General features: G+C 49.0%; 1 protein-coding gene across 1 annotated transcript; it reads right to left on the bottom strand.

Annotated features, from left to right (window-relative positions):
• Positions 1–430: 430 nt before the first annotated feature.
• On the bottom strand, positions 431–9784 carry LOC127189898 (stearoyl-CoA desaturase 4-like). The gene is made up of 7 exons (XM_051146960.1): positions 9700–9784; positions 9488–9597; positions 8827–9070; positions 6759–6889; positions 4937–5142; positions 3290–3522; positions 431–630 (listed from the first exon to the last, which is right to left on the bottom strand). The coding sequence occupies exons 1-7, from the start codon at positions 9782–9784 to the stop codon at positions 431–433; spliced, it is 1209 nt and encodes a 402-aa protein (XP_051002917.1).
• Between the last annotated feature and the right edge of the window lie 1287 nt (positions 9785–11071).

Raw genomic sequence — 11071 nt, 5'->3', positions numbered from 1 at the left:
TCGGGAGGAGAGGCAGCAACTCTTGGATTTGCACTTTGCCCCTTCCTGGATTTGCTCCCTCCAATAAATCTCTAAGAGATGTATTGCCTGCTGGGACGCCTTCATAAGAAGAAAAGAAGAAAGAAAAAACAAAGAAAGAGGAGAGGAGCAGAGCCAAGGCTCCAGAGTTCTCCAGCTCCTCATGTGTTGGGGCAACCTTCTCAGCCCTCAGAGTTGTTGGCACCCTTCTACCCGAGTGCCAGAAGGCAGGAGGATCACTGTGAGTTTGAGGCTAGCCTGGTCAATAGACTACAAAGAAAGACCCTGTACACACACACACACACACACACAAAGTTCAGAAGTAGGCTTTGGTAGCATGATTCAGTAGTTAAGAGAACATTAAATATTGACCCAGTTAGTTTATGGACCAGAGACCCAGATAACCCCAAACTCAGGCACTCTTGTGGTTCCCGTCTCCAGTTCTTTTCATCCTAGCTAAGACGGCGGCTTTGGACACTCTCTTCCGGTCATAAGCCAGGCCGAGGGCAGCCATGCAGTCGATGAAGAACGTGGTGAAGTTGATGTGCCAGCGGTACTCACTGGCGGAGTAGTCATAGGGGAAGGTGTGATGGTAGTTGTGGAAGCCCTCGCCTGGAACAGAAGCAAGGAGAGTGTTAGGGGCTCAGTGATTGCTGCTTCCTCTTCTTTGAACACCTCTTATCTATTGTGTACCTCAAACCTTGAAGAACCCCACTGTTGAGTGAACAGATGAACCCCCAGTCTTATATTCTAAAGTGAACAGACTCCTCAGAGGCATCTCAGGAAACCAATAGACAGGTTCTGCTCACACATGCCTGTCTGGGAGCCTTTGTCAGAGGAAGTTTCTGTTATAAGAGGATGCGAGAGAAGCTGGATCTGTAGGAACAAATTGTATCATGAAAAAATACCAGAGCTTTAGGATATTTGGGTGCCTGTGTTCAGTGCAGGGCAGAGAGTGGGGCAGGACATAGCTTTGCTTTTTAGATGAAGTAAGCCACACTGTTCTCCATAAACTGCTATTCTCTGTAAGGGTGGGGCCTTCAACAGGGTAGATAGCAGCTCTCAAAATTACCAGGAAGGTGTCTTGGCCAGTGTCAGGCATTTCCCTTAGCCTCTCCTGATTCTTGGGAGATTGTTCTGGCTGCTAATTCTCTGAACTTTGACTTTGGGGTTGCGGAAGCACTAAGAAAACAGAACTCTGAAAGTACTCAGACATCCCTCTAATCCTTGAGATTCTGAGACTCCTAGGATGGGGATCTTGCAAGATAAAGGAGAACAAATCCTGGATTCACAATCTTGTCTGTAATCCGTTTGGTGCTTTCCTGTTCTCCACATGGCTCTTCTTTCTGAACTGATTCCAACAATACTGACCCTTGTCTGACTGAGGGAAAGATGGCAAAGAAGAAAAGTCATTGAACCCTGAAGATAAAAACACCCCTAGAGAAAGTCAGAAGAAGAGAAAGAATGTTAAGAGCCAGGGGACCTCTGGGCATGGCATGGCTGTGGCAACCTTGAACTCATAGCATCTGTAATTGCTGCACAAGATCTGTCTGAGACTGAGTTGGTCAACACCTAGACATAGCAAGAGGAAGGGCTCATGGGACGCCACCCGCCCTGAGGATTTATATACAGTTGATGGTTGATAGAGAAGAGATAGACATTGTCATCAGTGGTGTAGCCACTTGCCAGTGTCCATGCTTCTGGGATATAACACCCTCTTCCAGATTCTACAGGACCACAAGCACATGCTGTACACATGTACATACAAACAAAAACACTCATGCGCATAAAAATAATCTTTTAAAAAATATCTCCTGTCCCAGCACTTGAGAGACAGAGGCAGGTGGATCGCTTTGAGCTCAAGGCCAGCCTAGTCTACAAAGTGAGGCCAGGACAACCAAGGCTACATGGAGAAACCCTGTTTTGAAAAACAAAATAATAATAATAATAATAATATCCCAAAGCAGAGTGTAGTAGCCCACACCTTTAATCACAGCACTCAGGGGGCAGAGGGAGGCCTGTCTCTATAAGTTCAAGGCCAGCCAGGTCTACACAGTGAGTTCCAGGCCAACCAGAGCTACCATGTGGAACCTGTTGAGACCCTAGCTAAAAGTTAAACACCAAAATACCCCAGAGATAATAGGGATTATATAGAAAACAAAAACAATGAAGGAATTTCTTTAACAAAATTACTCCAACCAAGACTTTTCAAGGGATACACTCCCTGTGTGCTCTGGGTTGTGTGTGGTGTGACTAAAGGCCCTAACACAAGGTTGCTAACTTCCACAGATGCTACCACAGGGAGGCTCTGAGTGGGACCTAGCCAGACCTCACTGGCTCTTGTCTGACATTTAAAACAAAGTCGCTGTCCCCGCCCCTCCACACACAAATGCATGCATGTGTGCCACAGAGAGAAAGAGAAAGAAAGAGGCAGGGGGAGGAGAGAAAGGGGCAACTAGGCTGTATGGATAACAAGGAGGACAGGAAGAGATCTCCCGGGAAAGCTATGAGAACGACCATCTTTGTCAAAGAGCGTGAGTGCCTGACTAGGAGACAAGATGTTAAACAGAACAAAAGGCTATGGGCAGCCAAGGAGGAGGCAAGTGGGCTAAAAGAACAGATACCGAGCGGGAATATTCTCAGAGATGAAGCCAGAGGCTGGCAGCCACTTGGAGCTCATAAGGATTCTGGAGTTGGAAAAACTCACGGTATAGACTCTGCTTAGTGGCCCAGGCCACACATCAGCCTATCTTATGCCATTTCTGTGAAAATCTAAGAATTTTCTAGCATAGCTGGTGAGGTTCCCCCCCACCCCAAACACAGTCAAATTAAGACTATAGACAATGGTGGGAAATACTAAAAGCTGGAGGAAGATTCAGGAAACTACAGTAGTGTGGCATAGCTGAAGTTTACGGAGCTAGGTCATAGCCATTTGCTTCCCTACACATGCAGCAGGCTTACATATATAAAGCATTACGCTTTCCTGGCCTCTCCTCTGACGTCACTGTTCTAGTTTATGCATCATCCGCCTCTGGCAAGATGCAACCTAACTCAGAAGCAACTGGCAAAGGAGAACCTAAAAAGGATTCAGTCACAGTTGGTGACGGTTTGGGAAATTAAAAACCAATGGATTAAGCCTCACTTTAGAGTGGAAACCTAAGATCCGAAGCCATCGTAAAAATAGGTTATAATATATGACGTCTCTGGCTTAGCCTTAACCCTCTAATCAACAGCCCACGGCACGTAGTCTTGATGTGAACTGGCGACTCACCCAAAGATACCACTGAAACCGAGGGGTTCTCTCGGGCACCAATGTTCCTGTCGTATGGCCGGTAGCCGTAGAGGTGGGCAGCACTGTTCACCAGCCAGGTAAAATTGAGAAAAACGCTGTACCGCAGGAACATAGCGATGTATAGGCTGTGCCAAAAGGTTTCACCCCAAAAGTACCAGGGTGCCAGTGTGGGCAGGATGATGCAGATGAGCACAACAGATAGCTTGTAGTGCCTATGTGGAGAGATCACACACTGAGTCTGTGGAGCGGGGCTACGAGCAAACTTAAGAAGCCCACACTCACTGGGCTGGGCTGTCTTCTCTCCTACACTATGAATACAGGAGGAATATATATTAGCTCACTCTTCACACACACACACACACACACACACACACACACACACAATGTATATGTGTGCTTCATCTGCATGCATGTATGTGCATCACATGCATGCAGGTGTCCAAAGAGGTCAGAAGAAGGTATTGGATCCCCCTGGAACTGGATTTACACATTGTAAGGCACCATGTGGGCGCTGGAAATCGAACTTGGGTCCTCTGGAAGAGCAGCCAGTGCTCATGACCAGTGAGCCATCCCTCCAGTCTTTATCTCACTCTTTAGATGAGAAATACTGGCTGAATGTGGGTTAGAACGTGGGGCCATTGACTGAAAAAAATCCATTGTTTCTTTTCACAAAGTGTAAAGCCATGCTGGCCAAACAGGTCAGGATCAAAGCCCAAGCTCATCTGTTAAGTTCTTCCCAGCTGCCTTTGGGGTCCTTTCTTGAGTCCACCTCCATCTGTGACACAGAATGCATGACAAGTATCTGTCTCCTGCTACCACCCACTAGAGCTTTGCTCTGCTTTCCAGGAGGCACACTGAGTGCTCCTGACCACTGACATCTCTCTGTCCCTCTGGAAGCTTTGCCCATGCTTCTCTCCCATGGCGCTGACATTCCAAGGGAGCTGATTGATATCTGTTGAGCAGTCTCGTATTCAACTTGTATGGACCCTGTCTGCATCCAGCCCCTTCCCTGCCCCAGGGCTTTCAATACCTAACTTGCTTCCCTGACCTTCACCTATCAATCAAGGGCTGGTTTCACCTGCGATGGGGCAACCTCTCTGAAGTACATCTCTGCCCTGCCCCATGATGCCAAGGACCGTGTTTATAGTGTAAGGCTTTGGCTAGTCTCATGTGCCGTTTGTGTTGTCTCTGTCCATGCACAGATGTCAGAATCACTGTTGTTTCTGAGGCTGCTTTTTTTCAACAACTCTTCCCAGCAGTCTTGGTCTTCATGAACCTTTCACTGTAGACAGCATTCCGCCTTACTTTTGGTTATTTGCACCCCTGCCTAGGATACAGGCTTTTCAAAGGGAAGGATTCCATTACTTCTCTGATTGTGTCCATGACTATTCTAGGTCAATGAACATTTGTTGCACTAAATTTGTTTCATGGAAATATCTCAGAGAGAAAGGAACAAAGCAATAATCCTTGCTTGTGCACCCGTGAAACATTAGCTAATTGAGTTTTAAAATGACCGTGAGCATGCAAACAGAGTAAAATCAGCTCTTATTAAATGTGTTCTATTAGAAAAAGTAAGGTCCCTAAACTCCAGGTGCCCTGAGTTTGACATCTTCCCCCCTTACTCACCTCCGCTGGAACATCACCAGCTTCTCGGCTTTCAGGTCAGACATGTCCAGCTGTCCGCCCTTCTCTTTGACAGCCGGGTGTTTGCGCACAAGCAGCCAGCCCACGTGAGAGAAGAAGAAGCCACGCCGGGAGTTGTGAGGGTCGGCGTGTGTCTCTGAGAACTTGTGGTGGGCGCGGTGATCTCGGGACCATTCGTATACGTCATTCTGGAAGGACGGGAAGGAGGAGGCCAGGACTGAGAAGAGATGCCCTCCCGGGGAGAATCCAGTGCCCAGATGTTACAAGGATTCAAGACCACACCTCAAAAAGTCCCCAGGACTCTGACCCAAAGGAGGTCTTGGGAAGCACCATCTTCTGTACACCTGCCCCTGAAGTATATGTGGAAAAGAACTTACAGTCTCGGGCCCAAGAATCACACTATTGCTTCCTTTGGTTGTGTGATAGGGAGATGGCAAAAGATGGGTGTGTGTGTGTGTGTGGCGATGAGGTCCACAGGTCCAGAGAGCAAAGCAAGGAACCCTAGTTCTCAAAGAAAGGGATGTAAGGCAGGCTTCTCAGGGAACATCTGATCACTGGGTCCCCTGGGATCCTAGGATGCTTCCCTATCACAAAGGTACAGCGACATTCACCCTAGTGCCTTTACAAGTGACAGCTCACCCAGCCCAGTGTCAGGGCCAGTGTGCAACTCAGGAGCCTCTGCACTTTTCCAAAGGACCTCTGGCTTATTGGTAACTCTTTCTACCCTTTCAAAAATGCATCAATGTCTCTTTTTTGGTTTTGTCCCACCAGGACACCAGGAGCCTTTGAGGAATAAGTTGTTAGGTAGAAATGATTGGACACATAAGGTGAGCATCTCAAGTCATGTCAAGAAAGAGGGACTGGTTTGATTTCCCATCCAGTGAGCTACCCTGAGCCCGATGCTGAAGTCTAAAAGCAATTATGGGCCCGTTACTCCTTTCACTTTTTTCTGTTACAACTTTTTGCCTCAGCAAACTTTAAGAGTTGACTTGACCAGCATGGCAGTCACTCCTAGGACCACAGGGTTTACCTGTCCAATCTCTTTGTGACCAAGTGCAAAATGGGGCTTAATCTCCTAAGACATTTTGAAGACTTAATGACTTCTTCTATGACACAAACACTAGCGTTCTACCTGCCATTGAAATGTTTTATTATCTGCAGCAGAGTCCTCAAGTCTGTGGCATATTACTTTTGATCCCGGTGGGGTAAGCGCCTTATAACTTGAGTACGGAGATACCTGCACAAAAAATGGGGCGTGTGTGTGTGTGTGTGTGTGTGTGTGTGTGTGTGTGTGTCCCCTCAGAATCCATCCTAAGGCGTTTATCGGTTAGCAAAGACCATGCCCCGACAAGAGGTGATTCCTCTTCCAGTGGACAAACATCACCTCTTTGCTCACAAGTCTGTTTCCCATCCCATACTTGAGATCAAAACAAAAACATGTTTACACCCACTACATATGAGCTTATTGTTCACTGAGTTTCCAAGAAACCGGAGTCTGTGGCCCATAAGGTAAGCTGAACAGCCACAGCAGAACAGGCCATATGATATAGAACATGGAGACTTCGGGGGAAAACACTGGCCCTATAACTGGAGAGTCTTCCAATTAACTCTACTTTCCCATCCTTGTGACTCTGAGATGTCCATGCTGTGTGGACCTCAGTATGGTGTATGCATTTGTGGTGACTACGGGGAAATGAGAAGGACAATGGCGGTCCTGATGGCTCTTTTTGAGGTGCTGACTGGCTGCACATTGCCCCCAGGCCTTCAGAGAGTAGACACACAGCCTCTATCGGCAGCTTCTTACCTGGAAAGCCATGGTGTTGGCGATGATGAGGAAGAGCCTCAGGGGTAGCCTGGCCTTGTAAGTTCGGTGGCTCCACAGGCGGTGAGCCCCGGCTGTGACGCCCAAAGCAGCAACTACATTGTAGATTGATCCTGTCAGGAGACAGAGGGAGAGTGAGTCACCAACTGTTGTGGGTCCCGTCTGCCCAAGGGTGTGAGGATCCTTTGCCAACTCTCTAGCCTCCCATTGTTCCCTCAGACGTTGTTAGTCCAGATCCTTTTCCCCTGAACCCTGGGGTGCCTTGGTCTTGATACCTTGCGGCTTTGAACACTTGAGTAGTTCCATTACGTCCCAGTCTCTACATAGAGATGGAGGAAAGCTCAGAAGCCCATGAAGCCAAGATGGCAACAGGGCTCTCACCGCCTGTCTGCAGGGGCAACAACCTGAGCCTATCGACCCTAACCTTCCTCTATATGTTCTAAGTCCTTCACGGCCACAGAATAACCCTTGATGCCTAAAAAAAATAGCAACCAGAGCAATTTGGCTTTATCAATTACAACAACCCCAATTTTAAGAGATATTGAGTCATGACAGGTGTAGGCAAATTCTGCTGGCACAATAACATTTGAATGTGCTGGCAGGCCACACGCCCATATCAGGGCAAGTCAGCCCTGCACAGAGTTTTTTGTTTTGTTTTGTTTTTACAGTGGCCTGAGCTTTACCAAGAATGTTAATATTTTCACAATTACGGCACACCTTGGCTGGTAGGTGTGATTACTTCTGCTTCCTGAAGAAACAGATCGTAGAAAAGATCGTTTACTGAGAATCACACTGTTGCAAAACTGTGGTGGTGGCTGCACCCCAGGTTCCTGTAAATAAGGCACTGTCCCAGTTGTACCTTCCATCGTCCAAGATCTATGCTGAGATCCCAAACCCCTCCTCTGCCACATCCATCTGTCAGTCTGGACACTCACTGCCAGTACACACTGTGTGGTCTGTCCCTCCCAAACCCTTGACTAACAGACAGCTCGGTTCAAATAGATTAGTTCCGTGACCTCCAGGGAAGGACTGTTTGTCTTCACAGTGGGTATGTTAAGCAACATCTTGTAACGTTGTTTTAAAGAGTGGGCTGGAAAGTTTTTCCCCTTTAGCCTTCATGTCAACTTCCCTGCAGGACAGAGGCTCTCAAAGTCACTGAGGTAGGAGAAAGGCTGGGAAAACACACCAGCAACCTAAAGAACACGACCAGGCACATCTGGTGCCTGGAAAAGCTGCATTCCTAAGAAAGGGGTTCTCCTCAGCTGTATTTCCCCGGCACTGGCTCCAAGGACCAGAGCTGACCTGCTGCAGCTACTAAAAGGATGAGGGCAGGGCAGCCAACTTCTACAGCACTAAGCCCCTAGAGACAGCTACCAGGAAGTCTTCTGTCTTCCAGAGAGGGAGCCCTGGCTCACCGCCCTGGCTTGCATGGTTCTAGTCCCTCTTCCTGATTTAAGAATGACAAGTCAGAGGGAAAGCTACTTAAAGTACTTAAAGGCACATGTATGTGTCCAAGGGGGTGGGTGGGCACGCCCTGCATCAGTCCACACCCCACGGATCCCCAGAGAGCTAGCTACCAAGTGAAGGACACAGTAGCAACGATCTTCCTTATTACAACAGCGTGAAGGTCAAAGTGTCTCCATAGGCCACGGGGGGGGGGGGGGGGTTGTGAGGGGGCCTCATCAGGCTCCCATGCCTCCCAGCAGGGACGCAGGGACCTTAGTTTTTCTTGTAGCACGCAATGCTGATGCAGGAAGCTTTGAGGCAGAAAAGCTCTTTTGGAGACTGCCAGCCCTTTGCCATACATCTATGCTCCGCCCTTCACAGACTTTACCATCCAGGCTAAAGGACCCTCAGAACAGATGCTTCTCTACCCCAATCCCACAAGGCTCCACTCCCAGCCCAGCTATCAGTATCTCAGGGAGTGGAAAGAAGATGCGGAAAAAAATCTGAGCAGAGAACTGCTACTCTTCTGAGTCAGTGACTATCTTATTAGAGAGTAGGGTGAAACCTGGGGTCCCGGCTCAGGAATGAAGGGTTAGGGTATTACCCAAGAGGCAGGTGTAGGCCTTGCTGGAGGGAATCAGTGTGATCCCATACAGGGCTCCCACGTGCAGCAGGGCCATAAGGATGATGTTCCTCCAGACGTACTCCAGCTTGGGCGGGGGCCCCTCCTCATCCTGGTAGCTGGGGTCATGTATATCTTCCTTCATTTCAGGGCGGATGTCTTCTCCACCCTGCTGAGGGCAGGAGTGAGGGTCTATGGTGGTGGTAGTGCCAGAGCTGCTGGAGACCTTCAGGCAGAGGGAGTGAAGAGTTGAGAGCAGGTACATGAGGTGGAGGGGGGAGGGTGTGTTTCTCCTGTAATACATCTAAGGCAGTAGAGGCAGAGACCCTGGCCACAGTTCTTGGGTCATATAAAGATGAATTATACCCCTAAATAGAACAGAGAGAAGTTCCCAGAAGCTACACACCATGTGTTGACAACAAAACCTCAAGGCAAGGGAGTAAAATATCTGTACCTCAGGCAACATACAAGGGGAAAAGCACACGCATGCAGAAAGGTACTGACTAGACTGGGGTTTTCTTTCCTTTAAAGTCAACTGTGAAAATAAACTGCACATCCCTCACATGAAAGTCATACAAAATCCAAAAAGATATCCAGTGTCTCTGTAGCTCTCAGCTCTGGCCCCTAGCAACCAGAATCCCACCTGGTGCCAAAGATCCTGTGCTGTGGGGTGCAGGGTGGTCCTTGGAGAAAAGCCGGCCTCCTGGGGCAAGTGGGCTGTCATCTTGGCTCCTTGGAAGCCTGGATCCTGATCTGTCATTTGAGAGTGCAGGATTCAGATCTGCAGCAACTGAGGGTAAATGGAACTTTGAGCCCAGAGGCCACTGTGTACGCCCAGTACCTGGCTAGCCGTACAGGTGTCACCACTCAGTCCTGCTGTGTGTGGCTCTTTCCCGGCTCGAGATTTAAAGGGCAGGTAGAGCTGGCCCGTGGTGACCATGTCCGGTATTTGCTCAGATATGCTTTATGACTGCCAACAAGGGATAAAGTGTTAAGGCACCCCATGAGGAGATGAAGGCTGAAGGCGAGAGAAGGGAGGGGACAGCCAGCAGAGCCCGCACCACCTGAGGCAAGACCATGGGATACTGCTGTACAGCCTAAGAGGGACCACCTTTGTCCCAGTTCCTAGAGAAATGGAGTGTTTCCAGCACTCTGGCAAGCTTTGGCCAGGGGAACTCATTATTCTCTTGTCTTGCTAGCTTTGGCACCCAGAAATCTGCTGTCCCACTAGCAGACAGCCCTTTGCTCCTCCATCTTGGCTGGAGAAAGCTGGGGTTCAGTTTTCAAACTTCATAGTGTGTACAACGTATTCTCAACATGGGAGACTGAGTCTGGGGATGGGAGCCAAGTTCAGGCCCAGGACTGGTACAGGTGCTTGGCAAATGTGTCACACTGGGGCAGTTGCACAGTGGGGACATCTCATCAGTGTCCTTCACAGTTCCATTTCTATCCACTCACCAGCTGTGTGTGTGTGTGTAGGGGGTACCTGGCCTCTGCCTCCAGATCTTGAGCCAAGAGCAGGTGCATAGCCTGCCTTCTTACTTAGCACTAAAGGCCAGTGGTGGCTCCTCCCCACCCACCTGCTCCAGATGCTCACCAGAAATCCAGAACGCTCTGACCACACATACAGTCACATGCACAGAGCTGAGCGTCTGAGCCCACGCTCAGTCACAGGACATGATCACAGGAGACAACCACCTCCAGGTATTAGCATCCAATCCCTTCCCTGTGTGCCTGCCTCCAGAACGTCTGCTTCAGCAGAGAGGTCTGAAGGTTCTTCCATCAGGTTGGAATTGGGAGTCTTCTAAAGGAAAAGGCAGGGATCCCAGATATCTGTTGGCAGGCAGCAGAGGAGCAAACAATACTCACTGGTCCCTCATCCTACCGCATTGCATGTGGAATGAGAACAGTGCAGGGGGTTGCTGAACAGTTCTTACATACTAACTTAAAAGCTTCTGCGAGGGTCTCCCAGCATGACTGATGATTGCACTTTGGGGGGAGGAGGAAATTGAGTTACAGAGAGATCAAATAATTTACCTGTGGTCCTAGGAGCCGGTGACTTAGAGCTGGGAACTGGTGGTCACAGTAGTGTGATGCTAGGGGCCCGAAGCCCCTAAACCCTGCTCAGAGTGGTGCTGCCCTAGGCTCCCCCACCCCGAACCTGACCCCAAGACAATTGACTTCACAACCCATCTCCACCAGCTCCGTGTCAGGGCAGTCTCCCGAG

The sequence above is a fragment of the Acomys russatus genome, chromosome 5 (assembly GCF_903995435.1).
Source record: "Acomys russatus chromosome 5, mAcoRus1.1, whole genome shotgun sequence".
NCBI classification, from domain to species: domain Eukaryota; kingdom Metazoa; phylum Chordata; class Mammalia; order Rodentia; family Muridae; genus Acomys; species Acomys russatus.
The sequence above is the reverse complement of the archived record's forward strand: the minus strand, read 5'-3'. Positions and strand labels throughout refer to the sequence as shown.